Source organism: Saccostrea cucullata, unplaced genomic scaffold (assembly GCF_032062105.1).
Source record: "Saccostrea cucullata isolate Sc308-1 unplaced genomic scaffold, CSIRO_AGI_Scuc_v1 ctg2155, whole genome shotgun sequence".
Lineage (NCBI taxonomy): Eukaryota > Metazoa > Mollusca > Bivalvia > Ostreida > Ostreidae > Saccostrea > Saccostrea cuccullata.
In genome coordinates, this window is record NW_026923723.1 from 115,373 (window position 1) to 139,827 (window position 24,455).

The window sequence follows — 24,455 nt, forward strand, 5'->3', positions numbered from 1 at the left end:
GCAATTCTGAGACATTCTTTCATAAGTGGTATGAGTTTAAATAACATTAAAAAAGACCCCAACCCCGTGTTGGGATGGGCGTTTGCACGATGGAGAACCCTTGCTCCTCGGTGGCCCTGAGTACCGAGTAATGGTCTAAATCTGAGGTCCCTCACCGGTACATGGGTGGTCAGATGGTGACGGTCTCTATTTTATGCAAAAAATTTCGAAGGAACTTAACACAACATGCTATCAATGAATAACATGAACAACTATCGTTTTTCTCCAGGGAAGATTTATTTTTTTTTATGTGAATACTTATATTACAAACGTCCCTCCATTGTTAATGTTAATTAATTTTTATACAAAAGAGACGAGTATGCAAATGACATGTTCTCGATCATTAGTGCAATTAAGTAAGTGGTCTTGTAGGAGCTTTGTTCAGCTGAGTTGAAATATTTGTCATTAATCTGCGGATAGAGTTTTATTACAAAGTCAATGTGTCTTTCTGCGCGTTTGATCGGGTGTTTTCGTAAACACGAGGATTATTTACCAGTGATTATCTGCCCTCAGTTTCCTTATTAAACAGACACGATAGTTTAGAATCAATTGACTGATTACAATCATTTACAGTTGGCAACTTTTGAGGTGCAGACACATTGACTTCAAAGTAAAATACATCAAAGATAGATGATCATTGATCATGAACTTTGCATACCCTGACTGTTAGGCCAGCAGCCATTAAGGGACTGATAAACCCAAGACTGGAGGGAGCAAAGAAAATGGCGTTGGCTTTGAACCTGAAAGAGATATACATGTATATAGCACTAGATTCGTCAATACTTCAATAAGTGCATGGATTTAAAATATTTTATTGGGATATAATCGGTCCAAACCAATTTATATATTATTGATAAAAGTATACGTAAGAAATCCACAAATGGATATTGAAGTCTTTCATTAATTGATTATATAACACACCAGGATTTTCGTTGACGTATACATATTTTATAGGAACAGTATAAATGTCGAATGAATAAGGAATACAATGGACAGTACACACGGGCATCTAAATTAATCAGAAAGTGAATTAGGTGCCAATGAGGAGTTAGCATCCCATGTATGCTAAAATGGCCCAACAATGAGAATGAAAATTTAGTAAGCACTTAATTTACTGATAGACGATACTTCCTCACTACCATTACTGAATAATGCCTTTAAACGAAATTACTGATATACGTCTTTTATCAATTTGTCAATACCTTGTCTTGTTTTAGAATTTGTTTGTTAGAGCATGCTCTTGCGTTTCTCTTCAATTGGGACATTAACCCCCACATATCGTTGATGGTGGTAAGAAATGCTGACGGTAGAAAAGTTAAAGTCACGTTTTTCATAGCATTTTGTTGTTCGGTTACCATTAACATCTTTTTCTCTTAAATATCCAAATATGAAACAGATATATGTCAGACGCTGGGGTATCTTTTACTTAAAGTTCCCTGTGATACATACACATGTATGTATATCGAGTCGACATATGAATGGAAGTAACTATTGTTAATTGATTATACGTCGTCGATATAACTAAATAGTTGAAGGCCATAGCTAAAGCCCAATCCTTCTTCTAAATACCGGTATATGTGCTCAAAAGACGGAACCACAAAAATATTCTAATTTACAGTGTACTAGTGGTTGATGTTTTTAAACTGTAATACGTCTTTGTTTTAAGAGCAAGAGATAAATACATAAATTTTAAAATTGGGAAAACAATATCTCTCTTGTGTCTCGAGTGATTTTGAGACAGGTTACCTATATCTTTTGTATGCTACTGCAATTGTGTTGTCTTAATTAATTGAAATATATAGCATGTGATACAAGTAAACTATTCCTTTCATACTTACTGTACACTTTTCGAATAACGGGGTGTCTAAACCGAGGTCCCGTGTCGCAGTGGATGCTAGCACGGAAAAGATCCCTCAATGCCCAATGGCACTGAGTGACGAGCATATTGTAAAAGTACAAAATTTGTAGCTCTCCACCAGCAAGTGATGGCGTCTCCATATGAGTGAAAACTTCTCGAGAGGGATGTTAAATAACATCCAATCAATCAATCGAATTCAGGATTTTATGCCGTTGTTAGAAAAGGGTATATTATATAAATGGTGCCTGTTTTGGAGGGTAACAGTTGAAATTGGCACCCCTCGGAAAACCATTGTCAACCGATGCGTCAGCGGAGGTTGACAATGGTTTTCCGAGGGGTGCCAATTTCAACTGTTACCCTCCAAAACAGGCACCATTTATTTTATTATACTGAATGTCTTCTTGATTTAGGATGTCAGCAAAAAAAATCGTCGATCGTCCTTACGTTCACGTTTAGAAAGCTTTCAAACTCCCCGCTACTTCAAAAAAGATTTACTGACCTCTTTATTGTTAATTTGATAGTCTAAGAGTCCTTTATCATCTAAAGGTTCGTTATTCCTGTACTCACAAGCATGTTTTGTCTGTCGTTTGTTGTTTTCAAGTAAGCTACTTCGGAAACAAGCTTTTATTGACGTCAAGTTCATTCCGGTTCTTTCAAACGCGCAACGGACGTTTTGAGAATTCTACGGTGAACAGTACGCGCATAATTTCCACGCATGTGGCATTACCGTTGTGTTACCCGTTGCCATGTGTGTTGCTACGGCTGAGGGTAATAGAACGGATTGTTAACTGCACTAAACCAATCACATTGTAGTATTTAACATGAAAGTATAATAATAAGAAATATTATCACCAAAAACTCTCTACCTTTAAACTTGTTCAATTGTTGTCAACAAAAAATGTAACAGAGTTATGTAAACTTGGGAATTATATTTATACGTGTACAAGATTGAGAGCAGAAGTTAATCGACATTGATATAACAAATTTATCCTCACTACTACTATTACCAAATTTATATTATTGTGCTTTGTCTGCTTTGAGATTTAGAATGAAAAGTTTGTAAGATTTTTTTTCTATGATCCTGCTTTACACAAATGATATCTAAATGGTTACAGTTATATAGTACAACCTGATTTATATATATACGTTAAACCTATGAACTGTATGCTTCTTGGTTATAAACAATACAATACAATTACTGAATGCTTATTAAGAAAATAAGATTAATATGTCTACTTATTGCAAAATTGTGATTAAATGATACACATGCTCATTGTGGTTTCCTCAAAATATAAGCACCTGCTATCTGGTGACAATTTCACTTGATGCCGTAATAGCGAAAATTGTGATGTTCAAATTTTACTAATTTTTTTTCTTTCAATTAATTTCTGGACTTTGATTGTACAGCGATTTTAAGGGATGACTCAATTTTATATAGCTGAGCACTCAATACATATCAACGCTTACTATTTTATTTACGCAATTTTTATTTATTCTCTTTTCAGTTCGCACGCCCCAAAGAGACAAATTTGGTAAGAATTAAAACCTTCATTCTATTTTAAAGTATCAATAAAAAGAATTATAATTGGGCTCATTATACTCTCACGTGTTAAAAATTTCTAGTAATTTTAAATATTGAATGATATCTTAAAGTCTTAGATTTTTAAACAAATCAGTTTATTGTTATGTTAAGGAACAAAATAAAACAAAAATAATAAAAATATTGAATGCCGTGAATTATTTGTTTAAGGTATATATAATATTTCTTTCACAGCAGGAAAACAGTTCTATATTTATCATTTTGATCAGTATTTTAGAATTTAATTTTAATTACCTTTTAATGTAATTCAGATATAAAAAAAATTTAAGAATTTAACCAATTCCATGCATTGTTAATTGATTTTAAAGACCTACCCCAGTACTCTAAAAAGTTTCAATTCCATCATCTTAACTTTGCACTCCGTCTGTCTGCTTAATACCTATGACTATGAGAAGAGAATATTTTCAAAGAAAGTGTCCATTTTCTTTAAAATCAAAAGGGTCCTTTCTACTCCGGTATTCCTGACCTCGAGGATACGGATTTTACAATTTAGCTCATCATAACAATGCGCCCAGTTTAACTGCTAAATATACAGAGGGAGGAAGGATTTTTTAGACTGGTACCCTGACATTGGTTCACGGGCGCAAGCGCCCTAAAAAACCAACGACAGGTAACCACTGCCATTTTATCGCGTCACAGGAAATGGCACTGATGATAAAATCTATATTTAGACTAGCGTAAATCCAGAAGTGCTGAAGTAAATAAACCCTTCTCTCTGCACTCTACACATGCTACACTGCTGTTAACAAAGAAAGTAGACGGATTTTAAAGCATCTATAAAAACCATAAAGAAGTGCTGCCTCAAAAACCATTAAATGTAAAGCGATATCACAGGTCCCATATGCATATCCTAGCTACCAAATCAAGATCTATTGCATGATTAATTTTCCTACATATTTACCACTGATATGATAATTAAATCATCGATTTAGTTATAACACTTGTTCTTTAACATTATTCATGTTCTAAAGTTTACGGGGAATTTATGCTATAACTCATTTCTCTAACTCCATGTGCATGTTATGGTACATGCACCAGGAGGATTACAATGTTAACACTACGGAACATTTGAAAGTTCATTGTGACATTATATTGTAAGTTAATGATATACTCAGTTAAGAAAGTCCTTACTATGTTGTTTGAATAATTTCACCGTATTCAATTGCTCTATTCATCAAGAAAGATATGCTACGTTTTGTTTTATCTGTTATTTAAATCGCTGGATCCACCTAACATTCTTCTCTGCAAGCTGATGCTATTTATTTTTGGAATGCGCAGTACTATGCGCGAAGCAAGCAGTGAGTTTTTCCACTGTCATGGCGGCGGAGGTTACCTGTCCTTGTAATTCCTAGCGGAAGCGACTGGAATCAAGGGCAGAGAACCAGTGCTAAGGATTTTTCGGAGCATCATCGCCATAAGTCATGAATTTATCAATTTTGGGGGAGGACTTATTGTACCGTACAATCAAGCTTACAGTTTCGATTGTTTGATTTCCACGAGTAAGATATATAAGATTTCTGAAGATTGCTCCAATTTTGATGGTTTAAGCCCAACCCTTTCGACCTCCCTTTAGTATAGTTCCAAACAAGAGCCTAAAAATATTCAAGATTTAAATGATGCTCACCAAATCTGGAAATTCTCCGGATAATTTCCTCTCATTTCATTTTACAGTTGAAACTTCATACGGCAGAAATGTGAAGAGCGACACAAATTCAGACAAGAAAATTAGTTGGTGGGCGTTTTCAATGATTATCATCTATGCAATTTGTTGATGAATGTCGTTTGCGGTAGGAAATACTTGTTAACTATGACTAGTACTATAAATGAACTAAAATATGAACATTATTAAAAAAAAATTCACATATTAATAATACTGTAAAATGGCTTCATTGAGGTACAAGAACTTTGTGGACAACCTTGAAAGTATATGGGTAGGTGTAATGACGAGGATGAATACTCTTTCAAAAGGCATATATGTGTTCACAGGCTACCATGGGATAAACAAGACTTCATGTGACACTAATCTCAACATGGACGACCGGAGAAGCAGCGCTTCCCGCTACACACAAAGGCCTAGGAGAGACAACTACGAAAAAGCTTGGTGCGACGACTATACATGTATCGAAATCGGCAAACATCATAATATTACTTGGAATATATGTATAAATCAGGTTTTCGTTTTATTTGAACCACTCAATCATGAATTATGTTAACATTTTATTCCACGTTCAATCAAAGCTAAATGATCCATGTAAATTGTAAAATATTAGATAAAAATCCTCTGTATATTATCCGAAACTTTCCAGAACAATTCTAATGATCATGATTTGATTTCAGTATGCTGAATGTTGCAGCATGTTTTCTTTTCTTTTTGTCGTTACATGTGAGTTAGATTGCCTCGGTATTGGTCACAAGTGCTTGTTTCGGTAATAAATTTTAACCCGTACCAGTATAGTACGTATTAAAATAACACAAGTTATCTAACTCCGAATTACACAGAGTACCCCCTCCCCAGAATCGCAGTCATTTACACTCTCAGAGGAAATACAGTGACAAATTGCTTATACCTATGTCATCTACACAACTTTATACAAGGCATGACTGTCTTTATTTTCTTTAGTCTCTGTAAGCAGCATCAAAACTCTGCTCGCCAAGTGGATATTCAACCATGGAATGATATATGCAGAGATTTTGACTGGCTGAAACTCTATTCCTAAAATTAAATCAGATAAAAATTCTAATATTATCGGGGAAAATCAGACAAGTAAACAAGTTCTATTTACTAACAGAAATATTAAAACACAGGAATTAATAGAATTTTTTTTTAAACCCACTCATTTTTTTTTTTCAAATTTTGTTCTCTGTGCGGGGTTAAAAATTTATTACCCAAACAAGTGCCCGTGGTATTGGTGAATAAATTTAACTTTTGAACAGTAACTAGACAACATTGCAATGCGATCAACAATGATAGATTTAATGTAAGTGAAAGTGATTAAAATGGATGTAAGTGTAAGTTTGTGAAACTTGTGCTTGAAACTTGATTTTATAAAACATTGTCAATTTATTTAATGGCGGTTGTGTGAACTCCGAATTAATATTACAGAGTGTACTCATTAATTGTTTTGATTGTAATTTATTTCTCATTCTTTATGAGTGCCATATGTGGTTAATAGGAATTTTTTTACTTGCTTTACTTTTATAAATATAATAATTTTATGGTTTCATGCTAAATTATAAATTTCCTGTGTGTCCAGTTTGTTACTCTTTAAAAATAAATGTACAGCATAGTTTATATAGTATTCAAAATGTATATAAATCTTGTTTAAGTTTCCTTCTCTTACAGTTGCTAATTCACTGTTTTTTCTGCATTTTACTTTATTTGAAAACATTCATCGAAATTCTGCTGTGGGAGGTGGAAACCGGTCCTTCGGATGAGATCGTAATAAGAGGGGTCCCGTGTCGCAGTATGTGCTGGCACGAAAAAGATCCCTCACTGCTCAGTGGACCTGAATGCCGAGTATAGGACAACATTTGCAGCTCTCCACCGCAAGTGGTGCGTCTCTAAATGAGTGAAAAAATTCTCAAGAGAGACGTTGAATAACATACAATCAGTCGAAATTAAGTAACAGAAGAGAAAAAAATATTCGAAGCCATCTATACGTTAATCATTTCAGTTATATAATTATAATTTACACTTTCCTTAAATGGCAGATATATTAAACGTTTTGACATGACCCTAAGTGTACTACTCTTATAAGAAGTCTGTGAGCCAATGCTCACTAGTAATATCCCCGCTCTAATCTGAATATACACTATCGTGTTAATATACGCAAGTTCAGTTACGGACAGAGGCACAGATAAACAGAAGGTTTTAATTCTACAGCATATTATTGCTCTAACTATCAGACTCCAGTCTCGTTAAACATTAAAGATTATCAGCAAAAAGTAAACCAGTTGATCACGAATCTTCCTTTCTGTGTTACAAAATTACTACAGCTCTAACTCACGTATCTTTTTTATAAGATAAACTTGTAAATAGCATAATTTGTGCTAACTAGGACACTGTGGTCGAACACGTTAAATAGTCTACGTATTAACAATTTTTACGACGAGGTAAATTATTAACAAACAAGTTGATAAAACAAAAGAACTTCATCTGTTTCGTTTAAAGTCATCATTTCGTAAGTTCTATGGTCATTACAATGACCTTGTCAGCAAATACAATTTATCATTGAGTCAAATGCTGACTGACGTTTTTCATAGCAATTGTTTGTCCATTATTCATACGCTGAATTGACGACGGACTTTTCTGTTATTTCCTGATCATGACAAGGAGTACACGGCGGGTGTGCCCGGTCAGCAGGGGATGGTCACTCCTCCATGACACCTGATAACACCTCTGATGTTCGGCAGGTAGAGGGATGAGTTATTGATGTTGATACTCCATTTTATGTAGGAAAGGTAAATGCATTGGGCATGAAAGAATCCGTATTTGATCTCAATATAGGAAAAGTAAAAGAAGAGAAGATGGAGAAAACCACTTTGACTTACTGACTAACCAGAAGTTAGGTTAGAGAAGAGCAAGAAAGGTATGAACAAAGTAAATGTCATAGATTCGATAGATATTGATGTCAATATCAGGACCGTAACACCGATTTTGAAAGGGGGGGGCAGCCACTGAAATTTTTTTTTTTTTTTGCTTACCTGAAAAAGTTGACAAGCAAAAAAAAAAAAAAAAAAAAAAAAAGAAAAAAAAAAGGAGAAATTGCCCAAAGTCCAAAATCCTATTTCGTGGGGGGTGGGTGGGTTAGAGGCAAACTTTTTTCATTACCAATTCCTTTCGATATCCAATTCTTAAGCTTACAATACTATATTTCCTTCATATTACTTTACTTTATTATAAAGTGGGGGGGGGGGGGCAACCAGCCTTTCAATGAACATTTTCAATAGTAAGTGTATTGTTGGCAAAAAAAGCCCCCCCCCCAGTTGCTACGTCTCTGGATATAGAATAAAATGAAAGAATAACAGACGACAGCTGATAAATCATTGAGTACCTACAGAAATCTTGCAAAGTCTGTTAAGAAACATTTTGGTGATTACATCGTTTCCTTGTTTTCTATGGAATAGGCACTGTTACATACACATTTCTAGTCTTCAAAGGTCAATGACAACAAAATATTCAAATAACATGTTATTCCTGGAACTCTATGGTGGTGACCATCGCGCAAGACAGTATTTTGGAAGGACAGTTAGGGACGAAGAAGACAGTAGACCGTATATCGTCAAGTTTCTACTAGCCGGGAATTAAAGGTGATGTCAAAAGATATTGTCCCTTATGCAATGTATGTCAACGAACCTTTCCAAAAGACCAGCTGGTAACAACACCTTATGACCGACCCTTCATGCAATGGCTAAGTTGAGAAATTTAACCGTACACTCAAGTCTCAAATCTATGTTTTGTAAAATGTGCTTTAAAACACCCAAGGATTGGGATAGATACTTACCTGCTCTTCTATTCGCATATAGAGAAGTGCCTTAAAAAATAACAAAGTTTCAACCATTTGAGCCCCTGTTTAGTAGAACAGTTATGGGTCCAATGATGGTATGAAAAGAATTATGGACGAAAGAAGTTTCAGTCAGCTGAAAGACCAAATAATTATTATTATGAGATATAAACAAGACTTCCAAATGTATAGAAATACGATAAGTATGATGACCTAACAAAACCTTTTAGTATTGAACTTAAAAGTTTAAAAGAGTACATTCCCTGTTACCATATGCTATATGGATAGACTTGAGTTCCTTGCATACTGTTATCAGTTGGTGAAGATGCGTATGACCCAGTGGAACAGGTACCCGAAAATCGCATGTCTGCCATGTTTCACAAGGACAATACAACAAGGATGAAGACTCGCATTATAACGGAACTCAGAAAACCTTAACCGAAAATCCGTCTGATACTAGCAACTGTTGCTATAGGCTTGGGCCTAAATGCTACAGGGGCCAACAATATTATGCATTTTAGACCAATTTCCTCGTAAATGCAGGAATCAGGGAGAGCAGAAAGAGGTGACAATCGAGCAGAGCAACACTGTACTTCTACAAAAGTGGCATTGGTGCCAACCGACCAAAGATGACTGATGAAATGAGACGTTACTGTAACAGTGATGATTATTGATGAGCGAAACATTTTGGGTTTTCTGAGACTTTGTTTGAAGGGGAAAAAAACTGTTGTTCTAATGGTTGAAATGGGGAATTCATCCATGCTGTTGGATACTGGGTATTTCGACATTCTTGAGTGAATACAGTAGAGCACCTATTGACTAAACTTATTGGACAGATGACACTTGATTTTATGCATCGTTGTTGGAAAACTTGAGTCCAACACTGGGTTGCAGTCACTCACACTTTTGTAACGTATTAACAATAAATCAAAGGGATCGTACCTGGTCATTTCCAGGGTTTGTGGTGTTCAACATTAAATGATTGGAAATAATTGGTATAATCCAGTGGACTGTCGAAATATACAAATATGTCCTATCAACAATAAATCACGATAACAATCGGAGGCAATCAACAATTAAATGGGTAGTCCTTACCTAACACTTAAATAAGATGCCCATTCGCCCTCGGACTACCGCATATACTGTAGGATGCCTTATTCAGGATGGACAGTATATGTGATAGCCCTTCAACCACTACATTCATTGTAAGATGCCTTATTCAGGACGGACAATGAGTGTAGCAGCCTGGACGGACTGGTCAACCAATGCAGACGAGACACAACAAACTATGGCAATCCTCTATATTGGAGGACATCCTAGCTTGTGGCAGGCCTTAACTGACTTGGCCTTCCAAATTCACTCTCTAGCTGTAAAACAGGCGAGGAATATAATACTCGCTTATTTCATGACACTCGTCTTCTATCCATGTCTGCATCCAACGAACTATCTACCCATGACCACTGCGCAGTCTCGGTATATATACACAGTTAATGTAACGTGATGTCAGCAGTGACTAATCGAGAATTCCGCATGGTAGTACTAAAAAATTCCGAAATCATTACACTCTTACAAATGCAAAAACAAAAGGACCCAGGTTTCAAATGTTCCACACAGGTACCAGTCATGCATCCCATTGCCACACAGCATGGAAGCCGCCCAAGTCACTCGGGACAGGTCATTATCTCACACCGTCCACACAGTTTGGTGTCCAGATCTAATCTGACAAACCTGGCCAAAATTCCTGGATAAGTGTCACTATTACATCATCAAACTTAACAAACAGGTGTAAAAAAGTTGATTCATTTGTTTAATTGTTGGGTGTATGCATGGGTGTTCAGTTTTGGTATATTTTTTGTTGATTATGTTTTTAACGGCAGTGGGTTACCGTACACGGGTGTACATGAGTTATGTTTAGCGTGAGTATAAAAATGACCGGAGTGATCAGATTAGGGAGCCGGATGCCATGTTTCTTCTTGTCCTTTATGTTCTTGGGGTGTAGCGAATGTTACAGTTACATGTATATGAAAGATATGGAGATGACGAACAGTATTCAAGATCAAAAGTCCATACAACAATACAAAATAGGAGCAGAGAAAACACGAACATGCGAAACATCAGAGGTGGGATCAGGTGCCATGGAGGAGTGAGTATCCCCTGTCGACCGGTCACACCCGCCGTGTGTTACTCGTCATGTTCAGGAAATAACGGAAAATTCGTCGTCAATTGAGTATGTAAATAATGGACTAACAATAAGTATGAAAAACGTCAGTCAGCATTTGGCTCAATGATAAATTGTATTTGCTGACAAGGTGATTGTATCGACCATAGAACTAACGAAATGATGACTTTAAACGAGACAGCTGAAATTCTTGTTTCATTAACTTGGTTGTCAATAATTTACCTGGTTTTAGAAATTGTTCATACGTAGAGCATGGTCTTGCGTATCGAATCAAATGAGATATATTAACTCCGTATGCAAGCGATGAAGGTACAGTGTATATTGCTGGTAAAAGATGTTTAAATTTTCCAAACGCTAACTCCAGAACAAAGAGGTTACAAGTTTGTTTAGAGCAATTCAGTTTAGTTTTGTCCAATGTTCCAGGTCGGACTAATTTCTTGAAACATCATGTGGTAACTACAAATGAGATACCAGTTTGTCAGAAACCTTATCAGATACCACAACATATCTTAGTAAATTAGATCTAACTAAGGGATACTGGCAAATTTTGCTGGATGATGATGCAAGAGAGAAAAGAGCATTCATCACGCCATTTAATCAGTTCACTGTAATGAAAGGTCTTGACACAAAAAGCACATATGTGAAATGTAAAAGTCCTAGTATCTACCGTTCAAAAGTTATGACCAAAGTGAAAGTTAAATTTTTTTGTGTAAAAGTGGGTCGAACTCCAAGGTCAAGGTCAAATTTGGTACTACCTAAAGAAAGGTCGTGTCACAAAGACTACACAAGTGAAATACCGGGTATAAAAGTCATGGCTCCACTAAATCAAAAGTTATGGGCAAGGTTAAAATTTTGTAAAAGTGGGTCGAACTCCAAGGTCAAGGTCAAATTTGGTACTACCTAAAGAAAGGTCGTGTCACAAAGACTACAGAAGTGAAATACCGGGTATAAAAGTCATGGCTCCACTAAATCAAAAGTTATGGGCAAGGTTAAATTTTTTGTGACGGACGGACAGACAGACAGACTGACTGACAGACGAATGAGATTTAATGCCCCCCCCCCCAGCTTTCGCGAAAGCGGGAGACAATAATAAATAAAATATAAAATCTTCATTCTGTAATCACCGTTCACGGTAGCTCAGTCGGAAGAGTGCTCGCCCCGTGATCGGGAGGTCGTGAGTTCGTATCTCGGCCGCGACTGACCTAGTCGATAAAATGGGTAGCAACTGTTCCTTCGCCATGCGCTCGGCACTTTGAAGTGAAAGTTGCGGGTCCTTCGGATGAGACCTTAAAAACCGAGGCCCCGTGTCAGCGGCAGGCGTTGGCACGATAAAGATCCCTCACTGCTCAATGGCCCTGAGTGCCGAGTAAAGGTCAAAATTTGAAGACCTTCACCGGCATACGGTGACGTCTCCATGTGAGTGAAAAATTCTCGAGAGGAACGTTAAACAATATACAATCAATCAAACATTCTGTAATCATGTTTATTTTTCTCTACATATTTTCAATTATTAATTTGATTTTAAAATCGGTTGGATTGCTCTTGCTCTCGCAGACCGATCAGATAATGCACCCTTACCTCACGGCTCCGATAATATGGGATAGATAGCAAGGCATGCATATATTTATTAATCCTACATTATTTCCTTTCAGAATTTAAAGAGTTATTTGTAGATATTGTTCTTATACGGTGTAATTAATTTGATTTTAAAGATGGAAATGGAGATAACGAACAGTATTCAATATTAAAGTCCATAAAACTATATGAAATAGGAGCAGACTCAGCAGAGCAAACACGGACCTCCGAAACATCAGGAGTGGGATCAGATGCCATGGAGGAGTAAGCTTCCCCCGCTGACCCGTCACACCCGCCGTGTGCTCCCTGTCATGATCGGGAAATAACGGAAAATTCGTCGTCAATTCAGTGAGTAAATAATGGAATAACAATTTTGCATTACGTAATACAGCTGTTAAACATAACCAACATATATTTCCCCTTGTTATACGTCACTGGTGAATTTGTCATGCGTCCTTTAAAATAGTAGCGGTAATTTCGACCAAATTCAATCGGACATTTTTGTGCTTTTTGAGAAAACTCCAAGATTAAAATGTGAAATTCAGCATCTTATAACACTCCAAGAAAAAAATAGAATAATTTCAATTTAATTCAAACTGTTACAATGTTGAACATGGTTTAATTCAAAAAGAGGTTGTACGAGTTATCTCTCTCGCATTTCCTTGATCACATCAAGCGCACTTAAGACGGACTTCAAGCGTCAAACTGAAGGGATAAAAATAGATAAACTATTAGTTATATCTCTGATCAAACCATTTTTGCGATGAGTAATTAAACTAATTATACTAGGAAACCCAATTTTATGAAGAGTTTTCTTTAGTACCGAATAAATGAAACTTGTCTCAACAATGCCGTGAATCATTGTGCAGTGTTGTGTTCGTGTGGTAGAAATTAAACGGTGGTCGAAATTACCCAGACTTACCCTACTGCAAGAAAAATTATTACCGTCTATCATATTAGGTGTAAAGATCACTTTAAAATTCATATGTAAATATTCGGTTTAAGTAGAACTTTCGTTCCTCTACGTGGGAGGACATCCATGCTCTGTTTAGAGACAGTAGAGTTGCTAACATTCTTAATTTGCTGGGTTTGGTCCATAGTCCTCCCCCAACCAGTGTCCTCAACGAAACGGGTTTAACAAGATGAAGCTCATCAAAACGGACAGGCGAAAATCTGTCAGTGGGCGTCATCTGAATGATTTGATGATCATTAGACTTTAGTCACCCTCTATTGAAGAGTTGGATCCAAATCCAGCCATTGACAGATGGATGGTTAGTTTACAATAGATGTAAAAAAAAAATATATAATAAAATGGATACAACTAACAAGTTTATTATGTCATAAGTACAGATCTTTTGCAATATTAATCAAATTATTTTAATTTAAGCTTTAGAATTTGTATTTTAGATTTCACCCACTTGACAGAGGAGAAAGTTTCATTATAGGAAAATCCACAGGTCTATGAAGAAGTCCATTCAAAAAGAGGTTGTGAGAGAGCTGGAAATTGAGTATAAAAATGCTGTTTGAAAGTCATTATTGAATACACTTCTAAAACATGCAGTTTGTGTTTTATTTCGGTTTTTTAAAATAAATATTACAATTACTAGTAACATTCGGACAGGCTAAACTTCATTCGGACAGGCAAAGTTTGTTGACATGTCTGTCCGAATGACAGGCTTAATAATTCTCATGGACTTAACTTGAACAGTAAGGGGATTACTCATTGATCCTGCAGGGAATTTGTTTGCGACCACAGTTTTTAAACATAGGTTTGCCAGAAAGTGTGCAAGATGCGCGCGTTTTTGCAGAGGAGAATTAGAGGAGAATGAAGATAATGCCTTCTTGTCTTCAGAGTTGAAAAAAGCAATTTTTGGAAAGTACTCATCGTCGTACACCACGGCCATAATGTACGATCCTCTCCCATTCTGGCCGTGGTTGCATGAGACGAGAATATCTCGTAGCTCATTAAAGTATTGACCAATGCGAGTAAAGCATAGTCGGAAATTGACCTTTCATGCGACCTTTCAATATCGAATCGCAGTGTACGAAATACTGCTGATGTAAGTTGTTGATTTCAATTGCGATGGAAAGAAAACTTGTTATTGACTGAATATGACTTCACAATAGAGAGGAGTAAATATTCAAGATTACGACATTTTTTGTGATCAAGCAGCCACGGGTAGGAGAGAGCTATATGCGGACTCCGGACCATGGCTCGAGACGATGGAAAGTACTATGCTAGTACAACCCAGCGTGTATATCCTTGAAAGACTTCAGGGGCGTAGCCAGGGTACTTTAGATGTGGACTCCCGAGTGGGCAGGGGGTTTAGAGCCTCCGTCATAAGCCCCCAATGGGCTCAAGGTGAAGGCTTGTTTGAGGTCCAGAAGGCTAGTCACTTGACTTTTGAAGCAATGTAGCCTAAACCAACAGATGCACCCTTATCAAAACTAATTACTTTCAATGTATCGATTAAGTAGAACAAGGATGATCATATAAATTCCACGGTTTTATTTTTTTTTTTTTAGAGTTTTGATTTCTAGTCGCCATGTTTACAGACTGATATTTTACAAACAACAATGCATACATAACCGAAACAACACCTAAATATTAGATCTATGCAATAAACAAAACAAAATACATTCATAAGTAAATTTGCTGCGTGTTCATGCGACAAAATTTACACACATGAACTACCAGTTTGCGACAACATGGATGCATAAGTTAATTTGCACCTAGTCCTGACCAGGTGTAAATTTACTCGTGCAGAATTTGTATGTGAGCAAATCAAATCATATGAAAACCATAAGTCTCTGTCGAGACTAGCTCTACTGGTTTGTACTTATAACAAAGGATGAGAAAAGAAGCCATTGCCATCAGACCAAAACTGTAAAAGAGTAGCGTTTTACAGGAATTTAACAGACATTTCTATTTTTAGTAACAATGGCAACACCGTTCATCGAAATGAAAAACCGATGCACTATTTTATGCATCTTAGTGTAGTCTACTTGTGTGCCAAGTAATATTGAAATCAGACAAAAACTGTAGAAGGAGTGGTATTATGAAGGAATTTCACAGAAAATTCTATTTTTAGTAACCATGGCAACACCGTTCATCGAAATCAAAAACCGATGCACTAATTTAAGTATCTTAGTGTAGTCTACTTGTGTGCCAAGTAATACTGAAATCAGACCAAAACTGTAGTAGGAGTAGCGTTTTAAAGGAATTTAATTCACAGACATTTCTATTTTTAGTAACAATTGCAACACCGTTCATCGAAATCAAAAACCTATGCACTATTTTATGTATCTTAGTGTAGTCTACTTGTGTGCCAAGTAATATTGAAATCAGACCAAAACTGTAGAAGGAGTAGCATTTTAAAGGAATTTCACAGAAAATTCTATTTTTAGTAACCATGGCAACACCGTTCATCGAAATCGGAAACCAATGCAATAATTTAAGTATCTTAGTGTAGTCTACTTGTGTGCCAAGTAATATTGAAATCAAACCAAAACTGTAGAAGGAGTAGCGTTTTAAAGGAATTTCATAGAAATTTCTATTTTTAGTAACCATGGCAACACCGTTCATCGAAATCAAAACCGATGCACTAATTTAAGTATCTTAGTGTAGTCTACTTGTGTGCCAAGTAATATTGAAATCAGACCAAAACTGTAGAAGGAGTAACATTTTAAAGGAATTTCAAAGGAAATTCTATTTTTAGTAACCATAGGAATTCCGTTCATCGAAATCAAAATACGAATCATTATGTATCTTAGTGTAGTCTACTTGTGTGCCAAGTAAAATTGAAATCAGACCAAAACTGTAGAAGGAGTAGCGTTTAAAAGGAATTTCATAGAAAATTCTATTTTTAGCTCTACTGGTCAGAGACCAGAAGAGCTTATGCAATAGTAAGGTGTCCATCTGTCTATAAACAATTTTTCAAAACGCTACTCCTCCTACAGTTTTGGTCTGATTTTAATATAACTTGGCACACAAGTAGACTACACTAAGATACATGAAATACTGCATCGGTTTTTGATTTCGATGAATGGTGTTGCTATGGTTACTAAAAATAGAATTTTCTGTAAAATTCCTTTAGAACGCTACCCCTTCTACAGTTTTGGTATGATTTCAAAAATACTTGGCACACAAGTAGACTACACTAAGATACATAAAAAAGTGCATCTGTTTTTGATTCTATGTATCTTAATGTAGTCTACTTGTGTGCCAAGTAATATTGAAATCGGACCAAAACTGTAGAAGGAGTAGCATTATAAAGGAATTTCACAGAAAATTCTATTTTTAGTAACCATGGCAAACCGTTCATCGAAATCAAAAACCGATGCACTAATTTAAGTATCTTAGTGTAGTCTACTTGTGTGTTAATATTCTATTTTTAGTAACCATGGCAACACCGTTCATCGAAATCAAAAACGATGCAGTATTTTATGCAGTTTAGTGTAGTCTATTTGTGTGCCAAGTTATATTGAAATCAGATCAAAACTGTAGGAGGAGCAGCGTTTTGAAAAATTCTTTACAGACAGACGGACGGACGACGGACACCTAACTATCGCATAAGCTCTTCTGGTCTCTGACCAGTAGAGCTAAAAATTGCAAATGAGAGTAAAGTTACATATTAGTAAAAAAAATACTGAGGTATGCAAATCATTGTGAATGGGATATTAGTCAAGTCCTATGTATAAGGGTCTTCAGATTTAGCAAGAAAGCGAACAAGTATGGTAAACATATTCCTTTTACGAATGTGTTCAGCTTTAAGGAGACTGGGAGTCAAAAAAATCCCCTAAGTTCACCAAACAACAAAATATTTGGTCTGCTATGTCTCCCTTTAAAATCTACGAAAAATGTTCAAAAACAGCTGAAACAATTTTTTTTACATCTTGTGACCCTTGGTTTACCATCAATTGGCTCTTTGAGTAAAGCTTCAATGCCCTCATATTCATTTCTTTCAAATGACATTTTCAGATGCTGATAAGAAAGACCAGAAGCAGCAATTTTTTCGGCCATTAATTTAGAAAATACTTCTGATGTAACTAGATGTGCAAGAAAGTTCATATTTACAATTTTCTGCACTGCAAAGCAGTGTAAACATAAGACAGTAGAAAACTGTATTTTAACATGGTAGACTCTGACACACAATGAAACTTCAAAAGTCTTTCTAAGGTAGCTTCATCATCCAAAGTATTGCGAGCGTCATATGACAAACCTGCATCATGTACCAATGATGATTGGGAATGGCTTTTCTTGCCTGGTAAGTTTTTGAAAAGTGGTAAACCGTCAACAAATCCAGTTAAATGATCAAACTTTATACAGGTTTTAGATAAACTGCTCATGAAAACAACAGAATCAAATGACTTGGCGTTGTAGGATACGAATAATGGGTTGTATTTTTGTAGCCAACTGGAAAATCTGGCAAGTGCATCAGGTAGTGGTAGAGCATCAAGTATCTCCCCTTTTTTTGTAAAGTGCAACACCATCAAGGGATATCCCAGTTGTTGCTGAAGCAGATTGGCTAATCTCTTGATCTGGCAACACATACTGGTTGAAAGTTCTTTCTCCACATCTAGCAGCAATTTGTGTAATTGATGATAATCCTAAATCAATGGAATTATATGTATAAATTAAAAAAAATCGAAAAAATTACTGCATTGAAATATATACCTATATATATGCACAACATTTATAACAAAGCTGATATATATACCTATAGATTATATGTAATTGTCAAAAAAAGATAAATATGAGTGTATTTTCTTTGTGACTGTCTACATACTTCATTAACACATATCAAGACCAGATCAAAGCAGATGAAAGTATAATTTCCATCTGGAAGAGTTGATACAGTGGGCAAGGTGGCAGGAGATGGTATCTCATGAATGTCAGCTGCTGTGGAAGTGCCAACTAAGCTCACACCAGACATATGTTGTACCCTCCCTCAGCTCTTTGCTCTCTAGTGCTGCTTGTTTTTTGGGGGGGCTTTAGGGCTGACCTTCTCTTCTTGAAAAATGTGGACGATTTCCGCTTATAATCCTTAGTGCTTTTCAGGTCATGTTGTAACATATTTCTTTGTGTGTTCTCCTGGTGACAAGAGAAGTGCTTCATTTACCTTCAAAAGAATCCATGCATAATAAATACAACAATGAATCTTATATCAACTAAAAAGTAGTTTTATAATATAGTTAAATGTATTCAATCATACTTACATATTCCTATGTCTCCTATGCCATAAGTACTTATGTGTCTCTTCCCTGATGCAATTTGGGTAACATTTTTGCATGAGAAGCAAATAATCCTTAAAAGGCTTCCCAAACCAAAATGTTCTACATCTACAATGTCTTTCAGTTGCAATGGCTGATGGCATGTAATGCACCCCTGATAAAGTTTGTCTGCCAAAAATCTATTTCAATCACACTTCTGCCTTCTTTGCAATTTATTTTTCTGGGATTTTCTGTATCAAAATGCATTTTATAACAATGTGTATAGATTTATATTACAAAACTATATATGATATATTTTGATAAAGTCACTCAGTACCTGAATTTAAGATTCCATGTTCCTCTTTCTATGCAAAAATTTTTACCATATAAGGATACAACTCATAGTTCAAATATTAACAACATGATAATATCTATAAAAAAAAATACCCTGAAAATATTGTGCACCTTCTAGATACATATATCAACATTAGTTGTTTCTAATGTTGTAATCCGGCCATGTCTCTTGGGATGAGTGAGTTTCTCTCTGTGAACGCATAAAATAATAAAACTTCTTAATCATCAATCTATGGTTCCTGTGCCTGATTAATATATATGGTTCCTGTACCCATTTTTTTTTATGGAGTTTTATAGAATAATTATTTTCATTTTTTATTTATTATTTTTGGTGGCGCAGTGGTTAGAGGGTCTGTTCTTAATTCGCGAAGTAAGGAGTCAATCTTTACGTCGCGATTTCCTATCCCACTGTGGGAATTGAAGACCGTATTAACCGAGGTTCCGTGTTGCAGTAGGTGCTGGCACGAAAAAGATCCCTCCCTGCTCAATGGCCCTGAGTGTCGAGTATAGGACAAAATTTGCAGCTCTCCACCGTTAAGTGGCGGCGTCTCCATATGAGTGAAAAATTTTCGAGAGGGACGTTAAACAATATACAAATAGAATCAATCAATAAATAATTATTTTTCGGTAAGAAAGGAAACAATTTGTCTCTTCTTTATAATGTTTATAGGCTAAAATAAATTTTAAAAATAATCAAACACATTACCTGAATGACACCGTGGAATTGTCATTTGGCGGGATTTCGAACACTGGTGCGGATGACAAACTCACTACTTGGAGAGGTGTGTTTTCTTTTTGGAGAAATATGCATGATCGTGTAGTGCATGCACTTCAAACGACATATTTGAAGAGACATCGTTGCTGTTGTTGTTTTCTATATCTATAGAAAAATCTTTTCCTTGTTTTTCACTAATAAATCGCCCGTCTCTACGTTTCTGAATGTTTTACCTTCACCATTGTGGTTGTCCACAGCAATGTTAATAATGTGTAAACAATATACATCAATTTTTATGAAGAGACTATCATAATAGAACGTCGTCAATATCATGATATACTTTTAAAATTTAAAAAAAAACATTACTTAAAAATTTGTCACAACCAATGTCTAATGTTTATACTGAGACCACGCTTTGCTAAGTGTTTCTCCCAGAGTGGCTCCAAGATTTGCGACAGCCTGACTTAGTTCTTGAAAGTTACTTTCACTTGTCACAGCTGTTTGTGTCCGTACTGTCGAACGAGGTAAGTGATGTGGGTTTGAATGTTTACCTGCGGTACTTCTACTCGAACGTCTTAGCGGTACGGGAGTTTCTAATTGTATGGGAATTTCTTGCGCCGAATGATGATGATTATCTCCGTTGTCTTGATGCACATCCTCTGTCCGAAAATCTAACACTGCATGAAAGCTTTCGTCACTCTTTACAGAGTCTGAATCAGAAATTGAGGTTTCATCTTCTGAATCACTCGACACTAATTCGCCTGTATCTAAGAGTTCTCTACGAGTCACATTTTTCGTTGGACCAGTGCCATCTGCTAGTTGTACAGAATATACGTTATCCCCTAAATCCCATATAACTTTATAAGGTGTAGAATTCCAGATATCTTGTATCTTGTTTCTGCCCTGAATTCTGTTCCGCATTAAAACACGGGTACCAATTGAAAGGGGTCTTTTTTTGGTATCTCTGTTGTAGAGGTCCTTTCTACGTAGAGCACTTTCATCCAGATTTTGTTTAGCATTCTCCATCGCTGTTCGAAGCCTTTTACCGTGTTGTAAAACGTATTCATCTGTTGAAGAAATTTTGGTCGTTGGAAGTCCGAGAAGATGATCGATAGGTAAAGTCGGATCTCGTCCAAACATAAGAAAATACGGTGTATACCCGGTAGAAGAATGGATTGTTGAATTATAAACATAAATGAGTTCGGACAAATGTTCAGGCCATTTTCGTTTTTGTTGAGGTGATAATTTTCTTAAAAGATTGTGCATCGTACGATTATATCGTTCTACTTGGCCGTTTCCCTCAGGATGATACGGAGTTGTTCTACTTTTGGAGATGTTACCGTATAGCGGGTTTTCTTGGCGGGTGTAAAATTTGGCGTTTTGCCTACTTAAATGTATACCAATTATTTTGGCGTAATTTATTTTAGAGGACGCAAGGTTTCAGCTCTTTACTGATGGACACTAAGAAGAGTAATGACTGCTTTAGAGATTAAAATTTTAGCGGACTATCATCAAAACGCCAAAATTAGCACCCCGCTAAAATTACCCGCCATACGGTATACATTTTACAAAGTTCCTTCACAACTTCACTCTCGAAATTCCTCCCTTGGTCGCTGTGAATCCTTTTAGGAATTCCAAAACGAACAAACCACTCTTTCACTAACACTTTAGCAACTGTAACTGCCTTTTGATCTCTTGTTGGCACTGCTTGTGTATATTTACTGAATATGTCAGTCATCACTAAAACATTTTCTCGCCCATCACTCGCTGGTTCAAGAACTGTAAAATCAATTGCTAGAATTTCTTGCGGTTGGTACGCTAAAAGATTCCCTATAGGTGGTCGTACAGTAGGAACTGGTGCTTTGGCTACCATGCAACGCTCACATTTTTTGCAGTATTGTTCTACATCGTTTTGCATTGTTGGCCAATAGCATCTCATTTTTATTAACGATAAAGTTCTTTCTATGCCTTGATGTCCAGCATGATTGTGTAATGACTCTAAGACATGGTCTTTTAAAGACATTGGCAAAACGAGTTGTTGAATAGGACCAGTGTCACTCTCAATGTTTCTGTATAGAACGTTGTTTTCAAAATGTAATTTATTTTGTTGTTTTAATAGTTTCCTAACATCTTTCTTCTCTTGTTGCAGTTCTTTAATCTTGGGTCGAGTATGACTATTAAGCCAGTGTATAACTCTACTTATTGTTGGGTCTAGTTCTTGTAGTGATGACAATTCAGTGTGTTGATATTCTGGCAAAGTTGATGTCGCTTCAATAGAGTCTACATGCACTGATCGAATATGAGCATCCAATAAATGAGTACCTTCATCTCGAAGATCCATCAGCGGGGTACTAAATATCACATTCTGAAAAACAGACTCAGAATGACACGTGACAGTTCTAACTCTTGGTGTAGGTTTGCGACTCAATGAATCGGCATTCTGATTAACCTTTCCTGATCGGAATTTCACCTCAAAGTTAAACTGTGCCAGTTGACTAGTCCATCGCATCTCCGTTGCCCCTAACTTCGCAGTCTGTAGGTAACTCAGCGGATTATTATCCGTGTAAACAATAAACTTTGCTCCAAGCAGGTAATCTCGGAATTTCTCCGTAACTGCCCATTTTAGTGCCAATAGTTCTAACTTCATGGAACTGTAATTTTCCATATTACGTTCCGCTGGTCTCAATGTTCGTGACGCATATGCTATAACTACGTGTCCTTGATCTTGTTCTTGTGAAAGCACTGCACCAAGTCCATCAAAACTCGCATCAGTCTCCAGAATGAAAGTTTTCTTAAAGTCTGGATATCCTAAAATTGGAGAAGATACCAACCTTCTTTTTAGCTCTCGGAATGCAGAATCACATTCTTTACTCCAAAGTTCCAAAAATGGTTTGTTTGGACATTTCTTCTTTTTCTTCTTGTTATCTGTTGTTATACTATGTAATGGTTTAGCAACTTTGGAAAAATCCTTCACGAATCGTCTATAATAACCAGCTAAACCTAGGAACGATCGCAATTCTTTTTCTGATTTTGGTGTTGGCCATGATTCTATTGCTTCGGTCTTTTCAGGATCTGTAGAAACTCCGTGGCTGAAACGATATGTCCTAAGTATTTTACAGATGTACTGAAGAAATTACATTTTGGTGGTTTCATTTTCAGACCATGACTTTTTAACTAAGAGAAAACAATGTCTAGTCGTTGTATGTGTTCTTCGATGGTTTTCGAGAATACTAATATATCATCCAAGTATAGAAGTAAGATGTCAAAGTTTTCAACTGTGAAACAAGCCTCCATCAGTCTTTGAAATGTAGCGGGGCTGTTACATAAGCCGAAAGGCATCCTGAGATATTCGTACAAGCCTCCGGTTCCAACTCTAAAAGCTGTTTTCTGAATTGAGTTCTCATCCATAGCAACTTGATGGTATCCTTGGGCTAGATCTATTGAACTGAAGTATTTCGCTCCATGTAAGACGTCTTGTGTTTCTTCTATTCTGGGTAACGGATACGCATCTTTTATAGTTTTTTTATTCAGTTCACGATAATCCACCCATAAACGAAGACTTTTGTCCTTTTTTCTCACTATCACGACGGCGGACGCAAATGGACTATTGCTCTTTCTAATTATCCCTTGATTTAACAGTTTGCGTATGTGTTGTTTTACTTCATCAATCTGGTGTGGTGGAATTCTACGATGTGGCACTCGAGCAGGGATTTCATCTGTTAACTTGATGTTATGCGTAATCAAATCCGTATAGCCAAGATCATCGTCATCTTTTGTAAACGCGTCTAAATGTTTTTGAATGAGTAGATGTTGTGAGGTGTGTTGTATTTGTATTATTTCATCATGTATATTATTAGTAACATTAAGTTTCTTGAACATTCCAGAGTGGTCAACATGTTCGGTCATTTTTCTAGAACATTCTTGAACTTTGTGCATGTCCAGAACTTTCCAGTAATATCATGTATTTACAATTTCTAGAATATTCTAGATTTATGATACTGTATAAATACCCTGTCAATTCGATGCATAGATACTTTTTCGTATAAGCACTATTGAGATATAACTGGGATATATATTTTCACTGGGACATTTTGTGCAGAAACGGACACTCTGATGTATGTATTTTTAGATTCTTGCTAAGTTTGTACTTTATGTTTGATATATTTATTGTATATTACTGTAAATAAATTATTGTTAAGTTTAAACTGTGTGATTGATCTTTGCTGGCATTTAGGGTTATTCTGACCCATAACAGAATTGGGGGCTCGTCCGGGATAAAGAATTTCTTGCACTTTTGCAGTTTATTGTTAGAATTTTGTTTATTGAACCGTTAAATTTGATTATAAGCCAGCAGAAATCAACATGGTATTTTCGGTCACAGACTTTCTTAGTTCACCAAGTGTTCAGGTTTTTGATAC

The 24,455-nt window shown here is 36.1% G+C and overlaps 1 protein-coding gene across 2 annotated transcripts in view; it reads left to right on the plus strand.

Moving 5' to 3' along the window:
• Positions 1 to 6,776, plus strand: part of LOC134264751 (collagen alpha-1(XIII) chain-like) — a 35,728-nt gene extending 28,952 nt beyond the window's left edge. Inside the window, exons 11-13 of one of the 2 annotated variants that reach the window (XM_062747036.1) lie at positions 3,403 to 3,429; positions 5,169 to 5,297; positions 5,484 to 6,776. In XM_062747036.1, coding sequence (XP_062603020.1) covers positions 3,403 to 3,429; positions 5,169 to 5,269 — 128 coding nt within the window. In that variant the 3' untranslated portion in view covers positions 5,270 to 5,297; positions 5,484 to 6,776. The remainder of the gene's footprint in view (positions 1 to 3,402; positions 3,430 to 5,168; positions 5,298 to 5,483) is intronic. The other variant, XM_062747035.1, reaches the window with a different exon arrangement.
• The last annotated feature ends 17,679 nt before the right edge of the window (positions 6,777 to 24,455 follow it).